This window comes from Furipterus horrens, unplaced genomic scaffold (genome assembly GCF_987537825.1).
Source record: "Furipterus horrens unplaced genomic scaffold, mFurHor1.1.pri manual_scaffold_17, whole genome shotgun sequence".
Taxonomy (NCBI): domain Eukaryota; kingdom Metazoa; phylum Chordata; class Mammalia; order Chiroptera; family Furipteridae; genus Furipterus; species Furipterus horrens.
Genome location: NW_028327187.1, coordinates 94,128,703 through 94,153,427, shown reverse-complemented (window position 1 = coordinate 94,153,427; position 24,725 = coordinate 94,128,703). Strand labels below are relative to the sequence as shown.

Below are 24,725 nucleotides of genomic sequence, written 5' to 3'. Positions count from 1 at the left end.
ATTGCATTTGATAGAGTCAGGGTCTGCAGCAGTTGATGTGTTCCTGTATTTGTAGTATGAGTTTATTTAATTTACATATCAACAAAGTTCCTGGGTGTCCTCTTCTTTAAGCTGGATGGAATGAAGCTGAGGGCAGCTGGGAACCATTAGAATCCTCTAATCTTGACTGCATCCCTTTGCTCTTATAATCTGTCGCTTTCTTGGGGCCCTCCTTCCTGTGATTTATGAGTTTACATGTATCCCTTACTGCATTCTGTAGATAGTGACGAATTTTAATGCCTCTTTATCTGAATACAGAGCATTTTTTCTTTAGCCATAACTTCTCTTGTCCTTATCACAGCAACAGGAAAAACCTACAGTCATATCTAATAGATGAATTCCTTTCCTCAGAAAGCAAGCTTTACTCCACCAGCCTTCCATTTAATTGTTCTAGGAAAGGCAGGAACTTTTCTGAAGGCATCTCCATTTTTTAATTGCTTCTAGGAAATTTATGACCAATTTGGTAGTGGAGAAACTTTTCCCTTTTTGAGGGTCACATATATAAGAAGGAAGAGATCAAATAAGGACTATACCTGTAAAGACCTTACTTAGAGGATAATTCTTTAGGGTAGGAGTTTTATTTTTGAGAGAAAATGTTCTTTATGCATGCTTCTGAAATTAAAAACAGAGTGCACACATGGATAAAGAACAGAGGGCACAACATTTTTACCCAAAGGTATAGGTTCATAAAAGAAGAGATACAGCTAACTAATACAAACATTACATGTTATCTATTCAACCTGACGTGTGATTGAGGAATTATAAACTAAAGCAATGAAATATCATTTTTAATTTATTGAATTCACAAATTTGAAAAACAAAATGCTGTGCTCACTAATGAGTATGAGGAATAGACAGTTTTTAAAAAGTTTGTTATTAAATTATTATAAAAGATGAAGCATGCCAAAAAGTAGAGAGGTCAATATAATGAAAACTTCCTGTGTGCACTATTTTATTTCACATCTTTTTTTTACTCATACCTTTTTTAAAGACCTAATCCTCCCTATGTGGTTCCCTTTCTTCCTTTCTCCTTCCTTTACTGTCAGTCCCCTTAGAGCCAGCCTGAGGCAACCACTCTCTGTAAATAAGCACTTTTGTACACTGCTGGTGAAAATGAAATTGCTTCAGACTTTCTCAACCCTAGGAATTTAATATCAGAAAATAGTGAGATGTGCATAAAAATTTAGGTACATTTATCAGCATTATTTATAATAAAGAAATGGAAACATCTTAATTGAACACAAATAGAGGACTGGTTAAGTAAATGGTAAATATTTATATAATGGATTATGAAGCAGCAGTGAACATTCATGCATGCTCCAAGTTGTGTGCCCTTAAGTACATATCAGTTTAGTGAATAGAAAATATTTCCCATACATGTCATGCAAGAATCTGTAGTTGATCCAATGTTAAAACATAATTTGGTTTTGTGTTATGAACAGTTAAAATAGAAAAAGAAAGGGAAAGGGAAAATGGGATATTAAAAGGTTGGTTGAGGTTATAGTGAAAGAAAGTGAGGTAGGCAGCCAGTTTGTTTAAACTGTTCAGGGGACTTGATGTCTTAGCCATCAGGGTGTTTTCTCTGTCAGCTGGGGGCTGGATGCTGTCATCAGTGCAGAAAGGCCAAGTGATGGCCTCATCCCTCAAGCAGCTTGCAATCTTAGGGAGATAATACACAGTTGGAAAATTGGTGAGTAAACAAGAGAGAATAATATTTGAGAAATGAATACTATACATTTGAATGCTATAGAAATCCAGAGGACAGAGAAGTTATGTCCTGTGGGGCTGATATAGATGTATTTTCAAGGATCTGGGGAATTATGCTGTCATTAACAATGGCATTAGGGCTCAAAGAAGTCAAAAGTAAGGTACATAATATTTAAATTAAGGTGAATGGTGCGAACAAAGTCTTGGAAGTGGGAAAGTACATAGCATTTGTAGAAAGCTTCACTTGATTTATAGGATTCTTGTTGGAGTGGAAAAGCAAATAAAAGGGGCCAGAACACAGCCCAGAATGTCAACCTTTAGGACCTCTGATTCAGGTTTGCATGCAGTTGTATTTAGTGCTTTTAATTGCAAGTTGCAAAAATGACCATTTTAGTATTAGAAAATCCCCTGTAGGACAGGAAATTAAGCTAAGAGCTGAAAATTTTCCATTATTGGTTCAGTACTATGGTGGAGATAGCGTAACAGTGAGACTCACACTTTAATGTGTGACAGGTTCTACCAAAGAGCCACTCTGTAAGCAAATAAAAGTCTTGGTCTCCTCATCTGTAAGACAAGTATATTACTTACCTTACTGGACTCACCAGATTTCTAATATGAAGACTAAGTAAAATGATGCAAACATTCTTCTCTTTAAAGATTTTTAAATTGTTATTCTATTACAGTTGTCCCAATTTTTCCCCTTTTGCCCTCCTCTGCCCATTCCATCCCCTGCTCCCACAGGTCAGTTCCACACTGTTCACTGTTGTCCATGCCCATGGGTCATTCCTACATGCTCTTTAACTAGTCCCTTCCCCTTATTTCCACCATTATCCTCCTCCTCCCTCCCCTCTGGTCACTGTCAGTCTGTTCCTTGTTGCCATGACTCTGGTTCTATTTTATTTGTTAGTTTATTTTGTTCATTAGTTTATTTCGTTCATTAGATTCCTTTTATAGGTGAAATCAAACATTGTTCTTGATGCACTGCTTAAGGAAACAAAAAACAAACAAACAAACAAAAAAATCTTCAGATAGAACCCCCTCTGTACCCTCTGCTCCCTTACCTCAACTTTGATGAAAAGGTATGTAACTAGGAAAAATAAAGGATTTATAGAGAAATTTGAACCCACCTGAAAATTGAGTACTGAAGTGGTAAGAGTTGAGAAACCTGCCCTACTCCTCAGTACCAGAATCTTTAGTGCTTTGTCCCCAGACAGCTAGACTCCAGGATAAAATTTTGGGATTACTTTTTAGCCATTACTGTATGATAACAAACATACTTTTTTGTTTTGGTTGTTTGATCTCAGAGCTATACTGATGTGGTAAGTTGACTTGGGAAGCTTTCCAGAATGTACTTCCAGGGAGTAGTAATCCTCAGGGACCTAAGGCTACCCCCAGATGACCTATAGTCCCTCATCCTTAATTATTTAGGATGGAATGATATTCTGAATTCTCTTGGCCCATGGGATTGCGTATCAGCATTTCTTTCAGGGCTGCTGCTCTGTTTTGGAGAAGGGCCAACAGAGTGAGTCAGATCTTTTATGTTTTGTTTATAGAGTGGCCATCAGGATAGTTGTCTGAATCAACTAGGTGCAATGAGTTTCCTTTGGCACAGGCATTCCACTGGGCCTGGTATCTTTTCAATTGTATCTAGGCAGTTTTAGGAAGTCATTTTAATGAGTTGATTTCTAAATACATTATACAAATATAGGGTACATTGCTTCTGTGCTGTCTTGCCATTGGATTATTTATAACAAATTGTGCTATAAAATGCCTTCTTGTATTTACTTTATGGATTATTGAAAATATTGTTCATTACATTTCTTCTTTTTTGGATACAAGGGGTAATTTTTCTCCCTAATCTGAAAATCATTAAGTAATTAGGCTTCTGGGCAGCTGGTTTGTTTTTATCTTAGGGACACCATGGCTCATGTAACTAATTGTGTATTTCTCTTGGCATTGACTACTAGGAAGTTTATCTGTTCCTTTAATAAAGAAACTGAACCTTTTAATGAGTTTTTTTGTATACAAATCTTGAGTCTTCTCTATTCAGGTTATATTATCCTGCAACTTCTCTATTCTTGATTTTCCCTTTGTCACATTTTCCTCAAATGCTTTTTAATTTAATTTTATATTTTATTATCTGATTTTATATAAATTACCTTTAATTCTTTCCAGAACTAGGTAGGGTATGAGTAAATAAAATTAATTTTATACTGAAATGTTGAGTTTAATGTGTTGAATTGGTATCCATTTTACTTTTCGTTTGTTTGTCATGATTTGGTGATGATTGTGGTGCCAAATTAGGTGATATCCAGAAATATATAACAATTGAACTTTTAGATAAGATAGCATGAGAGGTAAAGCAACAAGTGATCATATGCCTACAGTAACCCCTGCAATGAATACCTCAAGGTAAGCACAGCTTTTATCTTGGCTCTTTACTCTCAAGCTTCTTCAAGCCTCGATTTGTTTCACCGGGAAGCCTTTTATAGGAAAGCAAGGAAAAAGAGTCCCAGAAATATCTCACAACTGATGAAGTAATGGAATGAAGGACTAGCCCAGTGCATATTTCCCGGTCAGGATCAATTTTTCCACATCCATCCTATAGGAGCCAACTCTCACTGTCACACCATCTCAACTTTACTTAGGAAAAGTGCAATTTTTGTAGTTTATTTTAGCTAGGTATTAAGAAAGCAAGTTGATTAAATTAATTTACACATGTGTGAAGAGCTGATAACACCCTCTAATTTTTCTAGTAATATATACCTGTTTTCCCAAAGGATAAGAATGCTTTATTTCTAGATGTCTAAATCCAGATCTCCTATTTATCTGTCCCAAGGAAGTAATCAGACATGAGAATAACACTTTATATTTTAATATATATACTGTTATATTTTTTATAACAGAAAAAAATTGAATCAATTCTTAATGGCCGAAGTTTCTACTGTATGGGTGTAACAAAAAAGTTTATTTCTGAATGATTGAACATTTAGGGAATGGTTAAATAATGATACATGGATATAATTCGGCCATTAAGAATCATGTTTATGAAGTATTCAGTTTCATAGGAAGATTATTACAGTGTATGAATGAAAAAAGTCAGACACAAAATGGAACATCATAGGAGCTCAACTTGTTAAAATACAATATTCAATAAATTTTGCATGTCTAGTATGTGTCAAGTATAGTCATGAGTTTGAGGATATGGTAACATCAAACAAGATATACATGATCCCTGCCAGCATTAAGCAAAATAGGACATCATTATGAAATTAAATCTCCCTTTGGGAATTGATGATTTCTAGTCAGATGTGATTAAGCTAATTTTCTAGTTTGTGGACTCTCCAGAACCTTGGTTTCATTTCTCATCTGCTTTTTGTTTGAGAATGCATACCTCTCCAGTTCAATTAGATTGATCTGTAGAGACTAAAAACAATATCAACAGACAATTCAAGCCTAGCATTGTCTATCATCTTTAGAGGTTTTATTTGTTTTGTTTTGTTTTTTTACCTATGTGGTCAGTATTACCCAATGACATCAGTGTGATAGCTTCTCCTAGGAATCCATTCTAATGATTTTTATCTGGACTGCTTATGCAGAAGAAATTAGTTTGCGAAGGAAAACAACATTTCTTCATGGGCCTTTTTATTTTACCTTACAAGAAAACCTATACTCATGCTTTTATAGAATGTACTCTTATCATTGTATAGTGTTATCAACTTAATTTTGTTCCTGAGACAAATTTCCTTTACAAAAATTTGAATAATACTTAGAGGAAGCGAACCTATACTCATAGTTTTTTTTTGAAGAAGGTATAAATCTTATTTAAGAACTGCATCCTGAAAAATGTATCTTCTTTAGAATTGAGGTTAATGTTTTTAATTGTCTGTGTCAGACCATTAAATTTTGGTTCTCCCAGTAGCTGTAATGTAATATTTTTGAAACATGTTCACTTCAGTGATATTCTTTGTTAGGTAGTGATAGAACATTACTACATGTCATAGAACTCTTCCTTCTAGAACCTGAGAGGTATATCAGACTTGTTCCATACACTACATGTGATGATTTCTCAATTTGTGATGTACATACACAATAGGACAATGGGAGTATTAAAAATTTGAGAACCTATTTTTTTCTGGTCAATTTTTAAGTGTTGAGCTCTTGAAGGTATTTAGTATATCTGACCTCATTTAATTAAAAATATAATATGTGAACCTTTTATATGATCACATTTAAAGCACCAGTTTGTTACATTTGGGGCTAAAATTATACAACCAAAGCCATGTTGTTTATTCTTCTACTTTTTCTCTCACACATGGTGTCCATTATGCATTGATCTTGTCCATCAATATTAACTTTCTTTAACACATTGTTCTGCTATCTGGAGAACCATATTAAAATTTAATCAGTAAACTAAAAATAAGCTGCTAATGTCATACTGCATTCTGGTGACTCATAAAAGAAAGTAAAGCCTAATGTAGGCTTGTGAGGTTAAAGGAAGGTGAATATATATTTATTGGCTATTCTAGGGTATGTATAAATAACCATGTTTCCTCTCTTGAGAAGTGTGATGTAATGGTAACATAGGTGATATATATTTTCATATACAGAATATTGACTTTTTCCTACTAGCACAGAACTGCCTTGAATTATATAGCACTATATAATAGGCTTACAGCCCACCTGTGCCCCTTTTGTTTTCTTCAGAAAAATTTTACTGGACAGGTGACTATGGCTATCATGATTCTTGAGCTATGTCCTGTAAGTCCTACCCACATACATCATATTCATAATATCCTCTCTCTTTTTGTCTCATGTCTACATTGAGGGTTCTTTCTGCCCTACTGCTTTTCTTGTTTCTCTTCTCAAAACAGTTCTAGATTTAGAAGAGGCATCTAACCATATTCCTATTATTAATTCTATCTTTATTTTCTTTTCTATGACTCTTCTGCTACTACTGTTTTCACAGTACCACAGAGAACCCATTAGTTTAGAAAAACTAAAATTACTTTTTAAAATATTAAAAGTAATATTTGCTTAAATGAACAAAAAACTTGAAATAGGCACTTTTATAAAAGATGTCCAAATGGCCAATTAGCATACAAAAATCAGGAAACTACAATGCAATACTACTACCACATACCAGAATAGCAAAAATAAAAAAGACAGTACCAAGAGTCTGCAAGAATATGGAGCAACTGGAACTCTTCTATACAGCCGCTCAGAGTGTATACTGGTGCAATCAAATTGGAAAACTATTTATCAAATAATGAGTAAAGCTGAATATAGGCATGCTTGTGACCCAATAATTCCAATTCTAAGCTCATACACAACAGATATAAGGTAATAGGTTCATAAAAAGGCGTGTATAAGAATGTTCACAGCACTGTTTGTAATAAACCTAAACTTGAGACAACCTAAATATCCATCAGAAATAAAATGAATACATTAATGAGGGTGTATACCTAACATGGAATTGGTAGTGAGAATGGATGGACTATAACTACATACAACAATGTGGATGAATCTTACAAATACGTTGAGCAAAAGAAGCTAGATCCAAATGAGTGTACACTATGATTCCATTTATATAAAGCTCAAAAACACACAAAACCCATTTATGCTTTAAGAAATCAGGCTAGTGGCTACCCTCGTTGGTAGGTAGTGACTGAACAAGAGGCACAGGGGGACTTCTGGGGCGCTGGTAATGTTTGGTGTCTTGATCTGCATACTCATTACATGGGTATACTCTATGAAAATCAACAAGGTATATACTTATGATTTTTGCACTTTTCTGTAGGTATGGTATATTTTAATATATAAAAGTGTGATAAATGCTATGTGATCTTTCTACTCCTATATAGCATATTACCCTCAAACCGAGCAGTTTAAAATAAGAAATGTTTATTATTTCACATAGTTTCTGAGAGTCAGCAATCTAGGAGCATCTAAGGTGGGTGGTTTTGGCTCAGGGTCTCTCATTAGGTTGCCATCAAAATGTTAGCTGGGGCCTGCAGTTCTGTGAAGCCTTTAATGGGAATGGAGGATATGCTTCAAGGTGGCTCAGCCACCTACTTATTGACAGAAGCCTCAGTGAGAGCTCCTTGTATTACCACAAGCTAGAAAACCAAACAAAGCCCACAGATAATATGCACGAGGTCTGTCCAGAAGGTATCCAGTCATGTACGATGAGAAATAGAGACATTTATTGAAGAAGATACATGAAACATTGTACATAGGACAGTGACGTCTCAATCCCCTTCAAAATAGGCACCTTGGGGACTCACACAGTTCTCCCAATGGCCATCAGCTGCCCTGTTGTATTTTCCTGGATCTCATCAATGGTCTGAAATCTCTTCCCTTTCAAAGGAGATTTTAGTTTGAGGAAAAGCCATAAGTCCCAGGGCACCACATCTGGGCTGTAGGTGACTGATTCAGCTGGGTGATTTGATGTTTTGCCAAAAAACTGCAAGAGACATGATGCATAAGCAGGCGCATTGTCATGATGAAGCTGCCTATCACCAGTTACCCATAGCTGTGGCCTTCTGAGTCATCCAAATAGTTTCTACAGAGGAATGTTCAAGCTTAACACAAAATTTGATGCAGATTCGTTGCTGTACTCGCTCAGTCATTTTGAATGTGATGGCCACACAGTACACATGCTCATTCTATGGAGTCTACTGCCCCCACTGACTAGTACAGTGAAGTTGTCATTGCTCATGCATGTGCACTCCAGTCCACTCTCCTTGGCTGCCAGGTTACATCAATGTCACACAAACCATTTTTGTTTGTCCTTTACAAGATTACAAAGGGTCTTAATATCTGAGAGGGAGGGATAGTTATTTTTCACGAACCATGAGTATGGACTTGGGGGGTGTTGCTGGAGGAGGGAGATGCTGGGGGGAGGGGAGTAAAGGGGAAAAATTGGAACTATTGTAACAATATAATCAATAAAATACAAAAAAAATAAAACTTAAAAAAAAGAAAAAAAGACAATGGCTGGACTTTTTCTGGACAGACCTTGTGTGTGTGTGTGTGTGTGTGTGTGTGTGTGTACATAAGTATTTTTTATCTCTCATCTTTTTTTGCATATAACTTTTTGAGGTATACTTGACATACAGTTGTTATGCATTCACATACTTAAAGTGTATCATTGGAGAGATTTTTATGTATATATACACCCGCAAAATTGTCATCACAATCAAGATACTGAGTCATCTATCACTCCAAAAAGTTTTCTCCTGTCCCTTTATAATAATCCTTCCTCTCATCCTTTTTAATGGCTGAAAAGCTTCATTTACATATAAAATATCTTTAAAATCCATACTTACATATACCGATAGATAACTAAATCAAATTTTTGTTTAAATTATAGAACTCTTACCCCGTTTGGAAAAATGAGTCCCCACCCCTCAGTCAAGAATATGCAAACCAGATTGCTAGGGTTAGAATCTTACCTCTGCTACTTTACAAACTGTAGGACCTTGAGCAAATTGCTTAACCACTCTGCATCATATTTTTTAAAAAATTTATTTAATTTTATTGTATTTTTTCCATTACCATTTAGTTCCATTATACCCGCCCCCCAATCACCACACTGTTTTCCATGTCCATGAAACTTTTTCCTTTCTGCTTAGTCCTTTTCCTCACACACACTTAGCTGTCATCCTGCTCTGTTAGTCTGTCTCTATTTTGTGTGTGCAGTTTGTTCATTAGATTCCACATATGTACCTCTAGTACTAATGATAGTCCTATACCTAACTCATCATAAAATCACGAAGATTAAAGGAATTAATATACATAATAAATCACCATGTTATTGTCTGCTGTTGTTATTCTCCTGGGTTCTTATGCTGAAAGCCTAGATTCTCAGTCTCTCCTGATAATACTAAAGCTATGAGTTGATAGGGCCCTGCTTTCAAATATCCTACCAGCACTTAACTCTTCCTTTCGCTTCTACTTCTGTATCACTTCCTCTGAGCTCATTGCTAAAGGTGAGGAAAGCTATGTTTTAAATGCTAGGCTCTATATTATTGGATAGTATCTTAGGGACATTTTATATGCTGAGTGATACCTAAAATGGGCTGCTTAAAAAACCCCATGACCTTATAAGTCAAGATGTCAGAGTACCACTTGCATTTCTATATTGAAAGGTATTAGTGATCACTTTGGTAGTAGTGATTTTACATGTACAATAACTATTCCTTAAATACATACAAAGAGTATATCCTATGAAAGATCCAAAGAAGTGAAATATTTCCTATCCTTGGGAAGCTTACTATTAATGTGAAGAAATATGATTAGATTTTATAGTGGTTAGTATAGAAAAACTGGTATCACGTATTACAGATACAGTACAGTAGTCCCTTTCTATATCACGGCCTCACTGTATCGGGATTTTTAAAAATATTATATTTAATTATTTATCGCAGATTTTTCACTATATTGCGAGATTTTGCAGTACTGTATATGTATGTTGTTAAAGTTACGTAGGTTTAAGAGTGCGGAATATGTTTAAGAACATAGGTAGTGTTTATAAAAGTGTGGAAAAGGTTAATAAGGGACTGGGAATGGTTTATAAGTGTGTGGGAAGGGTTTATAAGGCCTTAAAATATATATAAATACTAAAATAAATGTAAGGTTCCTATTTCATGGATTTTCACCTATGACGGGGGGTTCTAGAATGTAATACCTGTGATAAGTGGGGGAATACTGTATAGCAAAGGAAGTGTGAGAAGGTTTTATTGACTAAGGATGCTGCTAAATACATGTAATGGGCATGTGTTTTACTATTTTCCCTAAACTGGAAATAACTCAAATGTTCATCAGTGGTAGAATGAATACATAGATAGGAAAATATATCTAATAGAGAGTCAGTAGTGAGAGTGAATGTAGTAAAACCACATGCAACAATATAGATCAAGTTCACAAACATGAAGTTGAGCAACAGAAGCTAGCTCCAAGATTATATACACTATGAGTCCATTTGTATGAAGATCAAAAAACATGTAAAACTTATGGTGTAAGAAATCAGGCTAGTGGTTACTGGTGCCTGTCTCCCTTTTCCTCATCTTGCTAATTCCAACTGCAGGGGCTTGCCTTCATTATCATCACCCCCATGGAGTGAGTGTCCAGGGCTCTGTTTTTCTTCAGTGCTTATGTCCAGGGAAATTGCAAGAGGGATACCTACATGGAGCAAATTGGATAGGGACTGAGTAAAGCTTCGGGCATGGATAGGCATCCTCATAGCAGGGAGGTCATCAGCAAAGGATGACTGCTGTCCAAGAGAAGTCTTCCCCATGCACTACCAGGAAAGGTTCTGTTCCTATGCTTGCACTTAAGGTCTGTTGATGGTAAGCTCACTCCTAAGGGATTCTTGGACATTCAAGCAATGCTCCTCATTAAAAATGACCCATCGTATTGAATGAATTTGGTCCCTTCAGGTCTGGACCTTCTATCTAGGCCTCACTGACTTCTCTCCTCCCTTTAAGCCAGGGGAGCCTTTCTAGCCTAGAAAGAAGGAATGAGCAGATGAGATTGGAGGCGAAACCCTTGCTCTCATTATTTTTTTCAATCATGTTGTCTCTGCTAGAAGACTTCTTATTTTCCCCCAGGTACCTTGGAAGGCAAAGTTAAGAAAACTGATTTTTTCTTTTTGTCTTAAATTTTTTTTCCTCTTTGTCCAAGCTTATCCTTCATTTGAAGCAATGAGCACAGAATGGCTTAGTTACTTTGGGGAGAGGTGGCAGGTAAGGAGTAAGAAAGAAGGCAAAAAAGTGAGCTCTTCAGAGGAAAAAATACTAAATATTTAAAAATATCATCTATTGCCTAACACTGGGGTTGAATGAGATAATGAAGATATCATTAACATAATTAATGGAATTTAGAAGGGAAGCCACTATGTGGTGGGAAAAAAATTTGTTTTTAGATCCCTGATGATTCAGGTAGTGGCACAATATCCAGGTGTAGATTTTACTGAGGCATTTGGAACTGTGGAATTTAAGGGAAAAGTCAAGGCTGGATATATAGCTTTGCATTTTATTGGGATGGAAGTGAAAATTCAAACATCACAATGGATGAAACAAACTATTTCTATTAGGCAATAGAGTTGACTTCAAGTCATTTTATAGGTCATTACATAATTTGATGTACTTTGTGATGACTTCTTATTCACTGAGGTACTTCTAAAGTTTTAGCATGATTTATTTAAATAGTTATACCATTATCTTTAATATTTTATTGTGTACTTGAAATATGTCTCACTATCATATAAAATTAATATCTAAAATTATTAGAGATTGTTCCGTTATTGATAGTGCTGGATCTTTTTTTATTGTATTTTTTTCCATTACCATTTAGCCCCCTTGTATCTCCCTACCCCTTGCAATCACCACTTTGTTGTCTATGTGCATGAGTCCTTTTTCCTTTTTGCTCGATCTCATCTCTTCACCCCTTTACCTTCCCCCTTCCATAGTTGTTATCCTGCTCCCTATCTATGAGTCTGCCTCTGAGTGCCGGGTCTTCATGTTTCACTAATGTCCATCCTTGCTTACTTATACCTCCATTTTTTTACTTTGTTGTTGACACTATTACAAATGTCCCCATCCTCTTTCCCCCTACTTTATCCACCTCCACCCAGCCCCGGCTCCCTCCCTTTGGCCATCAGCACACTGTTGTCTGTGTCTATGGGTTAATAAGCAAATATATGTTCTTTGGCTAATCCCTTCACCTTCTTTCATCTAGGCTTACTTACATTTCTTTTGACTTGTTCATTTATGAAAATTCAGTAAGCCATTTCATTGTATACTCTATAGAAGTTGGCAAATAATGCTTGCTGCTTGTTTTTGTACAGCCCATGAACTGATAATATTTTTTACATTTTTAAATGGTTGAAAATTTTTTAAAGAAAATTTCACGACACATGAAAATTATATAAAACTTCAATTTCAGTATCCATAAACAAAGTTTTATAGAATGTAGGCACTCACAAATTCATTTCTGTGGCTGCTTTTGTGCTACAACATCAGAGATAAGTAGATGTGAAAGAGACCAGATGGCTCACAAAACTTAAAATAGTTACTCTCCTGCCCTTTACAGAAAGAGTTTGCTGACCCCTGTTACATACCAACAGATGTGTCATTGATAAGTTACTAAAAGACAAGCATTTATAAAATTGCTTGTCTTACACAGACGATCACTACTTAAATTCCTGTCCTCCTTTTCTGCCTTACTTTTTTCTCTCCTTGGTATGTGCCACTATTTATCACAATTTAACATGATAGACATTTTGCTTGTTTAAATAAACAAGCACAGGTTAATTATTCCCACTTTTTTAAATTTGTTTTTTAGAGAGAGAAGGGTGGGGAGGCATCAATTTGTTGTTCCATTTATTTATGCATTCATTGGTTGATTCTTGTATATGCCCTGACCAGGGACTGAATTCCCAACCTTGGCGTATCAGGATAATGTTCTAACCAACTGGGTTACCAGGCCAGGACTATTTCTTCCCATTTAGATTGTAACTTTCACAAGGGCAGGGATTTTTGTCTCTTCTGTTTGCTGCTGTATCCACAGCACCTGGATATGTAGTAGAAACACAATGTGTATTTGAGTAGATGCACAGTACGATTTATTGAATTGAAAAGATGACTGTATTAAGTCATCTACTTATTACTTTACCCAAAATCTGAGGAAAACTGAATAACAGACTGAAACAAGGTATATTTCTTCATTTGCATAACTTGCATAACTTTACTTTCCAGATTTTAAAAGGTAAGCATCTAAGGAATTCAATATATGACAGCACTTTTAAAAATTTCAATTACAATTTGCATTCAGTATTGTTTTGTGTCAGTTTCAGGTATACAGCATAGTGGTTAGATAATCATATACTTTATGAAGCAGTCCCCCTAAAATTTCAAGTATGCACATGGCACTATACATAGTTATTACAGTAGTATTGACTGTATTCCCTGTGCTGTACTTTACATCCCCATGACTATTTTTGTAACTACCAATCTGCACTTCTTAATTCCTTCACCTTTTTCACTCACTCCCTCAACCCCTCTCCCATCTGGCACCCATTAGTTTGTTCTCTGTCTCTATGAGCTCTGTTTTGTTTGTTTGTTTTATTGTTTGATTCAATATATAAGTGAAATAATATAGTATTGATATTTATTTTTCTCTGACTTATTTTGCTTAGCATAATACCCTCTAGGTTCATTCATGCTATCACAAATGGTAATAATTCCTTCTTTTTTATGGCTGAGTAATATTCCATTGTATATAGTATACTGTCCAGAAAGTATCTAGCCATGTAATATGAAAAAGAGACATTTATTGAAGAAGATACAAGAAACATTGTACACAGGACAATGATGCCTCAGTCTCCTTCGAAGTAGGCACCTTGGGACCTCACACAGTTCTCCCAATGGCTATCAGTTGCCCCGTCGTATTTTCTACATGTCATCAATGGTCTGAAATCTCTTCCCTTTCAAAGGTGATTTTAGTTTTGGGAAAAGCCAGAAGTCACAGGGCACCAAATCTGGGCTGTAGGGGGTACTGAGTCACCTGGGTGATTTGATGTTTTGCCAAAAAGCTCTGCAAGAGACATGATGCATAAGCAGGCGCATTGTCATGATGAAGCTGCCTATCACCAGTTGCCCATAGCTGCAGTCTTTTGAATCATCTGAATAGTTTCCACGGAGGAATGTTTAAGCTTAATGCAAAATTTGATGCAGATTCATTGCTCTGCTCACTCAGCAATTTTCAATGCAAGGGCCGCAGAGTACATATGCTCACTCAAAGGCATCTACTGTCCCCACCGACTAGTACAGTGAAGTCATTGTTCATACACGTGCATTCTAGTCCACTCTCCTTGACTGCCAGGTTACATCAATGTTGCCCAAACCATTCTTGTTAAATTATGGACTTTTTTAGACAGACACAGCAGGATATATAAATTTGGGAGTGGTCTGCTTTCAGTAAAAGGTGGAGAGTTGAGAAATCATTCGATGATTTCTAAAGTTTCTTTTGGCTCCAAATTCTCTGAGAATCCAGCACCCTTAACTTCTTTTTTGATTCACATTACATTACTTTTGTTCCATACAATTACCGTATTTTTCACTCCATGCGACGTACTTCCCCCCCCCCAAAAAAAAGTGAGGAGAAATGTCTGTGCATCTTATGAAACAAATACTGTGTCACAGACCATGATGTGTATTACTTGACCTGGGGTTCCTAGAAAACTAGAAGAGTACTTGAACCTCAAAGTCTCTCCTCATTTGTTAATGACAGTGATGATGGTTCTTAATACCACTGTTGATTGCTGTTCACTTTACATGGTGGAAATTGTTCTGTTATACTTTATTAAATATTTTAGTACATCATTTGGTTCAGAATTTTTTTTTCTTGTTTTCCTCCTCTAAACCTAGGTGCATCTTATGGTCAGGTGCGTCTTATAGTGCAAAAAAATATGGTAATACCTTGTTAGAAAACAATGAAATTTCAGAGTCAAGAGGTTTTAGCAGTTACTTTGTCCAGGTTTCCAAATAGAACTCCAAAGGAGAGGACTGAGAAATATCAATTGCTTACAAAAGGATTATGTAGCCAAATATATTGAGAGACTATACTTTTATCACATTGCTAATTAGCATTTTTAAGGCTTTGAAAAGTTTTTTTTAATTAATTGATTTGAGAGAGAGAGAAACATCGATTTGTTGTTCCACTTATTTGTTCATTCATTGGTTGATTCTTGTATGTGCCCTGACCTTGACATTATTGGCACAACACTCTTAACCAACTGAGCTACCTGGCCAGGACTCTGAAAAATGTTATAATAAAAATGCCTGTTTAACTATAAGATGGCATGTCTTACATTTATTTGATCAGAGCCTTTTAACATCCTGCAGAGATCAATTTGGGAAATACCCATCTTGTTCATCACCCTCCTTTTGCAAGGAATTCGAGAGAGACAATGGTTTTTCAGTGCCACACAACTAGTAACCAGATCTCAGTCTCATTTATTTCCTGATTGTCTCTGTTCATATATGCTGATTGTTTCCCAACTTTATTCAGATGTAATTGACATGTAACATTGTGCGAGTTTAAGGTATCCAGTGTAATGGTACAGGTATATATTGTGAAGTAAATGCTATAGTAAAGTTAGTTAACAGATTAGCACCTCACATAGTTATAATTTTGTTTGTCTGTTGAGAACTTTTAAAGATTTACTTATTTAGCATCTTTGAAATATGCAATATTGATAACTGTAGTCACCATGCTGTGCATTATATACCAGGGCTTACTCATCTTAAAACTGGAAGTTTGTACCTTTGACCACCTTCACCCTTTCCCTCCACCCCTGGCAACCACCAATCTGGTCTCTGTGTTTATGAGTTTGTTTTTTCAGATTCTGCATGTAAGTGAGATAATACAGTATTTGTCTTTTAATTTCTGACTTATTTCACTTACCTAATGCCCTCAAGTTTCACCCATGCTGTCAAAAATGACAGAGTTCCCTTTTTTATAACTGAAAGGTATTCTATTGTGTGGCTCTGTGTGTGTGTATCACATTTTTATCCATTCATATATCAGTAGATATTTAGGTGTTTCTATGTCTTGACAATAGTCAAATAATGCTGCAGTGAACATGCTATTACAGAAAAGTCTTCCAGACAGTAATTTTGTTTCCTTCATATATATATATACCCCAAAATGGAATTGCTGGATCATATGGTAATTTTAAAATTTTTCTTGAGGAACTTTCATACTGTTTTCCATAGTGGCTGTACCAGGTTACATTCCCACCAACAGAGTACCAGGATTCCCCTTTCTCCATATCTTTGCCAGCATTTGTTATCCTTTGTCATTTTGGTAATAGACATCCTAACAGGTGTGAGGTGATACATCATTGTAGTTTTGATTTGCATTTCCCTGGTGCAAATAAGGTGATGTTGAGCCCCTTTTTATATACCTGTTGGCCATTTATATGTCTTACTTTGAAATATGTCTACTCAAGACCATTGCCCATTTTTAAATTTGGTTATTTGGTTTTTGCTATTAAGTCATAAAATTTCGTTGTATAAGTTTATTGTATATTTTGGTTATTAATCCCTTATCAGAAACATAGTTGGCAAATATCCTCTCCCATTCCTTCCATTGCCTTTTAATTTTGTCAGTCATCTTTTGCTGTGCAAAAGATCTTTAGTTTGATGCAGTCTCATTTATTTGTGCCTTTGTTGCTTGTGTTTTTGGTGTCATATGCAAAAAATTGTTGCCAAGACCAATGTCAAGGATTTTTTCCCCTTCGTTTTCCTCTAGTTTTATGGTTTTAGGTCTTACATTTAAGTCTTTAATCCATTTTGAGTTAATTTTTGTCAGTGTTGTAAGGTAGGGGATCTAGTTTCTCTTATATGTGAATGTCTAATTTTCCCAAGACCATTTATTGAAGAGACTATCTTTTCCCCATTGAGTTTTCTTGCTACCCCTGTCAAATATTAGTTGACCTTATATCCAATGAGTTTATTTCTGAGTTCTGGATTCTGTTCCTTTGGTGTATTTACCTGTTTTTACACCAGTACCATACCGGTTTGATTATGATAGCTTTGCAGTATAGTTTTATACCAGGAAGATATTTTCCTTCAGGATTGCTTTGGTTATTTAGGTTATTTGTGGTTCCACACACACTTTAGGATTGTTTTTTCTGTAAAAATTGTCATTGAAGTATTGGTAGTTATTGCATTGAATCTATAGATGTACATATATGCACATGTATGCACATTTTAACAAGATTCTTCTAATCCATGAACATGTGATAGCCTTATATTTATTTGTGCCTTCTTTGATTTCTTTCATCAGTGTCTCATAGTTTTCAGTATATAGATCATTCACCTCCTTGGTTACATTTTTTTCTAAGTATTTTATTCTTTTTTATGCTATTATAAATGGTATTGTTCCTTTATTTTTCAGGTTATTTATTGTTAGTGTGTAGAAACACACCTGATGTTTGTATGTTGATTTTGTATTCTGTAACTTTACTTTTTTCAAATAGTTTTTGGTGGAGTTTTTAGGATTTTCTATATACAATATGATACCATCTGCACATAGGGAATTTTACTTCTTCCCTTCCAAGTTAGTTGCCTTTTTTTTTCTTAATGCCTGATTGCTCTGGCTAGAACTTCCAGTACTATTCTGGGTAGGAGTGGTGAGTGTGGATACCCTTATCTTGTTCCTGATCTTAGAGAAAAAGTATTTAAGCTTTCATTGTTGAGTATGATATTAGCTGCTTCTCTGATATGGCCTTTATTATGTTACATATGTGTTGTTGAATTTGTCTTTGCTAGTATTTTGTTACAAATTTTTGCACCTGTGTTCATTGGGGATATTGGCCTGTAGTTTTCTTATAGTGTTCTTATCTGGTATTTTTATCAGGGTAATGCTGGCCTCATAAAGTGAGTTTGGAAGTGTTCCTTCCTCTTCAGTGATTTTAGGAATGTCATCCCATAACCAAGGGGTTGCAGGTTCAATTCCCAGTCAGGGCACACACCTAGGTTATGAGTTCAATCCCTGGTCTGGGCACATATGATTCCCTGTCCTAATGTGTACAGGAGGCATCCAGTTGATGCTTCTCTCTTCCATCAATGTTTCTCTCCCTTCCTCTCTCCCTCTCTCTCTAAAAGCAATGAAAAAATGTCCTTGACTGAGGATAAAACAATTTTTTAAAAATAATTTGAGAAGGATGGTTGTTCTAAACGTTTGATAGAATTTACCAGGGAAAGCATCTGGTCCCAGGCTTTTATTTGTTGAGGGGAGTTGATTAATGATTTATTCTCCTTGTGATTGTTCTGTTCAGATTTTCCATTTCTTAATTATTTAGTCTTGGTGAGTTGTATGTTTCTAGGAGTTGGTCCACTACTAGGTTGTACAATTTGTTAGTGTATAATTATCCATAGTAGTCTCATGATCCATTTTCTCTTTCATTTCTGATTTTATTTGGGTTCTCTTTTTCTAGTTAAAGGTTTGTCAATTTTGTTCATCTTTTCAGTGAACCAACTCTTAGTTTTGTTAACCTTTTCTATTGTTTTTCTACTTTATATTTCATTTACTTTTGCTCTAATATTTAGTATTCCCTTTCCCTGCTAACTTCGGCCTTCGTTTATTCTTATTTTATTACTTCCTTGAAGTATAAAGTTAGGTTGTTTCTTTGAAGTCATCCCTTTTTAAAAAAAATTTTTTAACGAGCTTATTTATTTTATTTTATTTTTATTTTATTTATCTGTTTTTAGAGAGAGGGGAAAGGAGAAAGAGAGGGAGAGAAACATCAATGTGCAGTTGCCTCTCGTGCGTCCCCAACTGGGGATCTGGTGTGCAACCTAGTCATGTGCCCTGACTGGGAATTGAACCAGCGACACTTGGTTCGCAGGCCAACACTCAATCTGAAGTCATTCTTTTTTCTTGAAAACTTATCACTGTAAAATTCCCTCTTAGATCTGCTTTTCTTAAATTGTGTTTCCATTTTTGAATTTCTCAAGATATATTTTTATTTCTTTTTTGGCCCATTCATTGGTCAGGAGTGTCTTAGTTTTCATGTATTTAAGAATTTTCAGCTTTCCTCGAATTATTGATTTCTAGTTCATATCATCATGTTTGTAAAAGATACTCAATATAATTTCTATCTTCTTGTATTTGAGACTTGTTTGTGGCCTACCAGATGATCTGTCTTAGAAAAGCGTCCCTGTGAGCTTGAGAAGAATGTGTGTTCTGCTGCTGTTGGATGGAATATTCTGTGTGTGTCTATTCTGTCCATATGATCTGTAGTGTTGTTTAAATTCTCTGTTTCCTGAATGATTCTGCGTTGATGATGTGTCCATTGTTGAGAGTGGGGTATTAAAGTCCCCAACTATTATTGTATTGCTGTTTATTTCTCCTTTGTGTGCTCCAAAGTTGTGTGCATAAATACGTACAATTGTTATATCTTCTTGATGAATTGTATAATGGCCTTCTTTGTGTCTTGTGATCGTTCTTAGCTTAAAATCTATTTTGTCTGATAAGTATGGTTATCCCTGCTTTTTGGGAACCATTTGCTTAAAATGTCTGTTTCTATCCTTTTACTTCATTCTATGTGCGTCCTTAAATCTATAGTGAATCTCTTGTAGGAAGCATGTTGCTGGAATCTTGTTTGTTTGTTTGTTTGTTTGTTTTAACCCATTCAGCCATTCTGTTTCTTTTGATAGAAGAATTTAATCCAGTTACATTTAAAGCAGTTATTGATAGGTAATCACAATTGTTGTTTTGTTCTGTTGAATTATTCAGTCATTGTATTCTTTAGCTTTAAGATTTTTTTGATGGTTTCTACTTCTTTGTTGAACTTCTAATTTTGTTCATGCATTGTTTTTTGTAATTTCGTTTAGATGCCCATCTGTGTGTTTCATAGCTCACTGAAGTTCTTTAAGAGGATTATTTTTGAATTCCTTTTCAGATACTTCTCTATTTCTTTAGAGTCAGTTATTGGCACTTTATTAGTTTATTTTAGTGGTGTAACATCTACCTGTTTCTTTGTGATCTTTGATTCCTTTCATTGATATTTGTGCATTTATTCATCATCCTCATCAAGGCTTTACTTGTTCATTTCTGCAGGGAAAGACCTTCACCAGTCACTGCAGCTTGGGGGTACTGGATAGGTCATTTGGTAGCTTCTGTTGGCAGGCAGGGTTTGTTATTGGGACTGTAGTTGGGTGAAACCACTGCTCATGGTCTGAGTTTGGGGGGCTGCCTCTGGCTGCACTCCACAGCTGGATGGGCTCTATTCAAGTAGGACCACTCAGAGACCATGTCCCTATTTGGGTGGGGCTATTGATTATACACTGAAAGTCAGGTGGGCCACTAGCTGAGCTCTACAATCACCTCTGGGTGGGTAAAGTCCTAGGCTATGTTCACTGGCAGGATGGTACCAGTGGTTGAACTCTACATCTGGGTAGGGCTATGGGCTGTGCTCTGCAGCCACCCTGATTGTGTGGGATCTCAGACTATGCTGCACAACTAGGTGGCGCTACTGTCTGGACTCTGTGTTTAGGTGGGGTTGCAGGCAGGATTTAGTAGTCTGATGTGACCTCAGGCTGTGCTCTGGGGTCAGGCAGGGCCACAGACTGTGTCTTGAAGTTGAGTGGGGCTGTATCCTGATCTTTGTGATCACCTAAGCTATTGTGCTATGCAGATAGGCAAATTCACTGGTTGGGCTTTTCTGTTGGCTGGAGAAGTAGGTTATGCTCCTGATTAGACATAGTTACTGGCCGGGCTTCCTGCCTGTGCAAACCCCAGGTTATGTTCAGCAATTGGGCATGGTGATAGGCTGGCCTCATCTGCATATTAGGGTTGTAAAAACTGGGCTCCTATGTTGCCCAGGGTCACTGTTCAGACTCCCTAGTTAAGCAGAGCTAGCTTGCCTCCCTGACCAAGCAGGGCTGTAAGATTGGGTTCCATGCGCTGTTTTAGTTCTCTGGCCAGGCCTCCTGGGTGGGAAGAATTGGAGGCTATGCTCAGGACTTTGGGTGTGGCTGAGAATTTGCTTCCTTTCCCCAGGCGGAGTGGTAGAACAGGCTTTATTGCCCATATGGCCCACTGACTAGGGATCCGAATCAGGAAGAACTGCCAACTGAGCTCCCTAGCCAGAGGGGTCATTGGCTCAGTTCTGCAGATGGATAGAAATCTGGCTAGGATCTCTGCTCCTGTCACTGTTGGAAGCAGGAATGCTGTCTGCCAAGTTCTGAGCAGTATTTGCTGTAACCTCCACCCCCATTATCCACCTCTGTCAAAGCCCTGCAGATTCCTCCAGTGACTTGAATGAGGAAACACCTGAGCGAGCCTCCTGGGAAGCGCTTCACATGCTGGGGAAACTGAATGTACACTTCAAGCTATCTTTTCCCACTGTAGCAACCACAGGCTTGGGGTGCCCTCTTGGTGTGGCACCGTTACAGAGCCCAGCTTATGCTGTTCTGGAAGAGTTGTGGGGTCTGATTGCCCACTGCCAAGAAGCGTGACTCTCAGTACAAGAGTGTGGTGGAAAAGGAAGGGGGGGGTTATTTAAAAGTTTTACAGATTCAGAATAACAGGTTTCTACGATTATGTCGCACTCCCTTTAAAACACCCAAAAACAGTCCTGACGCCCCCCCCCCCACCAAACCAGGCTAGTTTCAGAATACCCCAGTGAGAGGTACCATCTTTCAGAAAAGCAGAAGTCTGTGGCTCAGCATTCCCGGTCACAGTTCAGCATTCCAGGCATCTCCCACTAATCCGTGCTTGGTTAGGCAGGTCCCTACAATTCCAACTCATCGGCCAAGCCGCTGTGTTCTCCAGGCAGCTTTCCCAGTGGGTCTCCTCTTTCTTACTCTAAACCTCGTGGCAGACTCTCTTCAAACAACGTGGCTCCCCCCTTACACACCAGACCTGGCAGACTCCCATCTACTGCCTTTCAGACCTTGTGGCTTCTTTCCACATCCTCATGGCTCTCCCTAATTTTAAATGCTGACTGGGAGCACCATATGTCATTATTATGAAAAGTATCTTAAGCCTATCATCTGCCCTTTTGCCTGGGGGCATCATAGCTTCCCTTCAGGAAAGGCTCAGCTATCATCTTGTCATTGTTATGAAAAGTTTCTTAAGCCTATCATCTTCCCTTTTGCCCTGGGGTGGCAGCACAGCTATTATCTAGCTATCATCTTGCCATAGATATGCAAAGTACCTTAAAAGCTATATTATCTCCTTACCCCATCCCCAAAACTGTGAGCTATGGGGACTTTGAGGACTCCTACCCTGCTCTGTTACAGCACCGTGTCACTAGAGAAGGAGCAGTCGTCGTCGTCGGCAGCCGTCCGTCTCGAGAGACGATGGTGTAGCTTCTTAAGTGTCTATCTGCACCGCCGAGAATGGCTGTGCAGTCCGACTCGGGAGTGACACGGCATCTGTCTCCTCCCGTGTTGAATTGACATCTTGCGATGATGCTGGAGTGTCCTCTCCAGTGGAGCTGAAGCTACAGAGCCTGGGCAGGGTGATATGGAGGGTCTGCTGTTGCCCATGCAGCAGACCCCCCCTCTCTTCGCAGCTGAAGGGTCCAAGGGAAAGACGGAGTCAATACAGCTTGGCTTCAGGTGCGCCGCAGGAGTTGCCGGTGTTGACTACAACATCAAACCGCCTTAGAGACTCCGGCTCCGGATTTTCTGTCGGGGTTTACTCCCTTAGCCTTTCCCCTGAAGAGGTATGCCGCAAGGCAGCGGAGGTTTTTTGGAGTCAGAGTTTTCCTTCTCTGATGTACCCTGACTGGAAGATCGAACCAGCGACACTTAGCTCGCAGGCCGACGCTCAATCCACTGAGCTAAACCAGCCAGTATGGTCAGAATATATGTAGTCCTCTTACCCTTCTAATGTGGGATTTTCAAAGTGGTATGTTTTCTACGGATAGTTGCTAGTTGTTCTTCCTGTGAGAGGGACTGTAGTTGGCTTGTGAAGGAGACCTATGTGGCCATCTTAGTTATATCACTTTCCCTTATGTGCTTAAGATTAAGTAGGTTATGCATTCCTCAATAGATTGATAGATTATATCTTATAATTTTGTCTTTCTGGTGCTTAGCTCCATATTTGGAATGTGGCAGATAAACAATAAATGTGTGATCATTCTATGATTGAAACCTGTAAGAAAAATGAAGCATTGTGGTATGAAATAGCTTCTGTGTATGTATTTTCATCTTTTAAAAACAGAATTACTGCTCCTCCATGTATACTTGCTTTTGCAATATGTGTTCTTTTTTTCCTCCAAAGTTTTTGTTGTCAGTAGTTCATAGTTATTGATTCATACTGTTTATGGGTAATAACTCTGTGGGTTTCTTTGCCTCAGGGATAATTTGATTAGAGGCACTGCTATGTAACACCATTCAGGAAGGTGTTACACTATAAAAGGTATTGGATTTGTCACAGAATGACATTGACAATAAGCCAGGGAAAGGCAAACTAATAACATGGTAGCCTAGTTATTAAAATTGGCCTTTTGGCGTTTTTGTCCACCAACTTTTATTGATATCACTGCCTTCTCCTAAGAGATAAGCATGTGACAAATTTGATGAGTTTCATTTGGCAAGGGCAGAAACTAATTCCAGATAAACAAGGTCATAGTAAGTTGATATAAACCTCATGCTTCCAGAATACTATTTTTCTGTCCTTTGAAGTTAAATATCTGTGATAAAGAAAACATTTTTGTAAAGGGGCAAGATTAGAATGTACTGAAATGAAATGCTGATGTTGACTTCATCAACTTTAATGGAACTTATTTGATGTAGTATCGTGACTCAGCCTCTGCGAATCTGACTGTGTGTATGTGCTGTGTTTTAACAGGGAATCATCATCCAGATATCTCCAGGGACCACAGAAAACATGGGGAGGAGTAAGTTTCTCTTCACTTTTAAATAATTTAGACTCTCTCCATATTAATCCACTGTATGTGAAACCAGAAAAGCTGGTGTCCGTGCTGCCTGTCACCTACCAGACCCAATAAGCAGAGACAGGGATTGAGTCTTTATGGGCGCTTTATTCAGATGGTCAGCGATCTGAGAAGACAGCGGGTTTGTACCCTAACAAACTGTCTTAAATTCCAGTATAAACGGGCCCTTTTATAAGGAGAAGTGTAGGTAAGGGGTTTGGAATTCAGGAAAAAGTTAATCAGACAAAAGCTGCAGCATTCTTTCATCTGTGTCCTGGGCAGTGGTCCCTGTGCCCTGGGCTGTGGTCACCCTGGAGTACAGTGGCTCAGATACCATCTTGATTGCCTGCAGTCCCCCTGAGGCACAAAGGTGGGACAGCTTATGGTTACCCGAAGTCAAGGTGGCTCATAACCTACAGTTCCTGAAACAACAGCTTTTTACATACATTGATTACTAAGCTCTTTATCTGTTACCTGAAAGTAAAATTTTCCAACATTTGAGTCTCCCATCATC

General features: G+C 37.4%; 1 protein-coding gene across 2 annotated transcripts in view; it reads left to right on the top strand.

The window, feature by feature from the left end:
* The window catches only part of PRRG1 (proline rich and Gla domain 1), a 101,955-nt gene that overhangs the window by 28,452 nt on the left and 48,778 nt on the right, over window positions 1-24,725 (top strand). For both annotated transcript variants that reach the window (XM_090264355.1, XM_090264354.1), the window contains exon 2: window positions 24,127-24,175. In XM_090264355.1, the coding sequence (XP_090120481.1) occupies window positions 24,166-24,175 (10 nt within the window). In that variant the 5' untranslated portion in view covers window positions 24,127-24,165. The remainder of the gene's footprint in view (window positions 1-24,126; window positions 24,176-24,725) is intronic.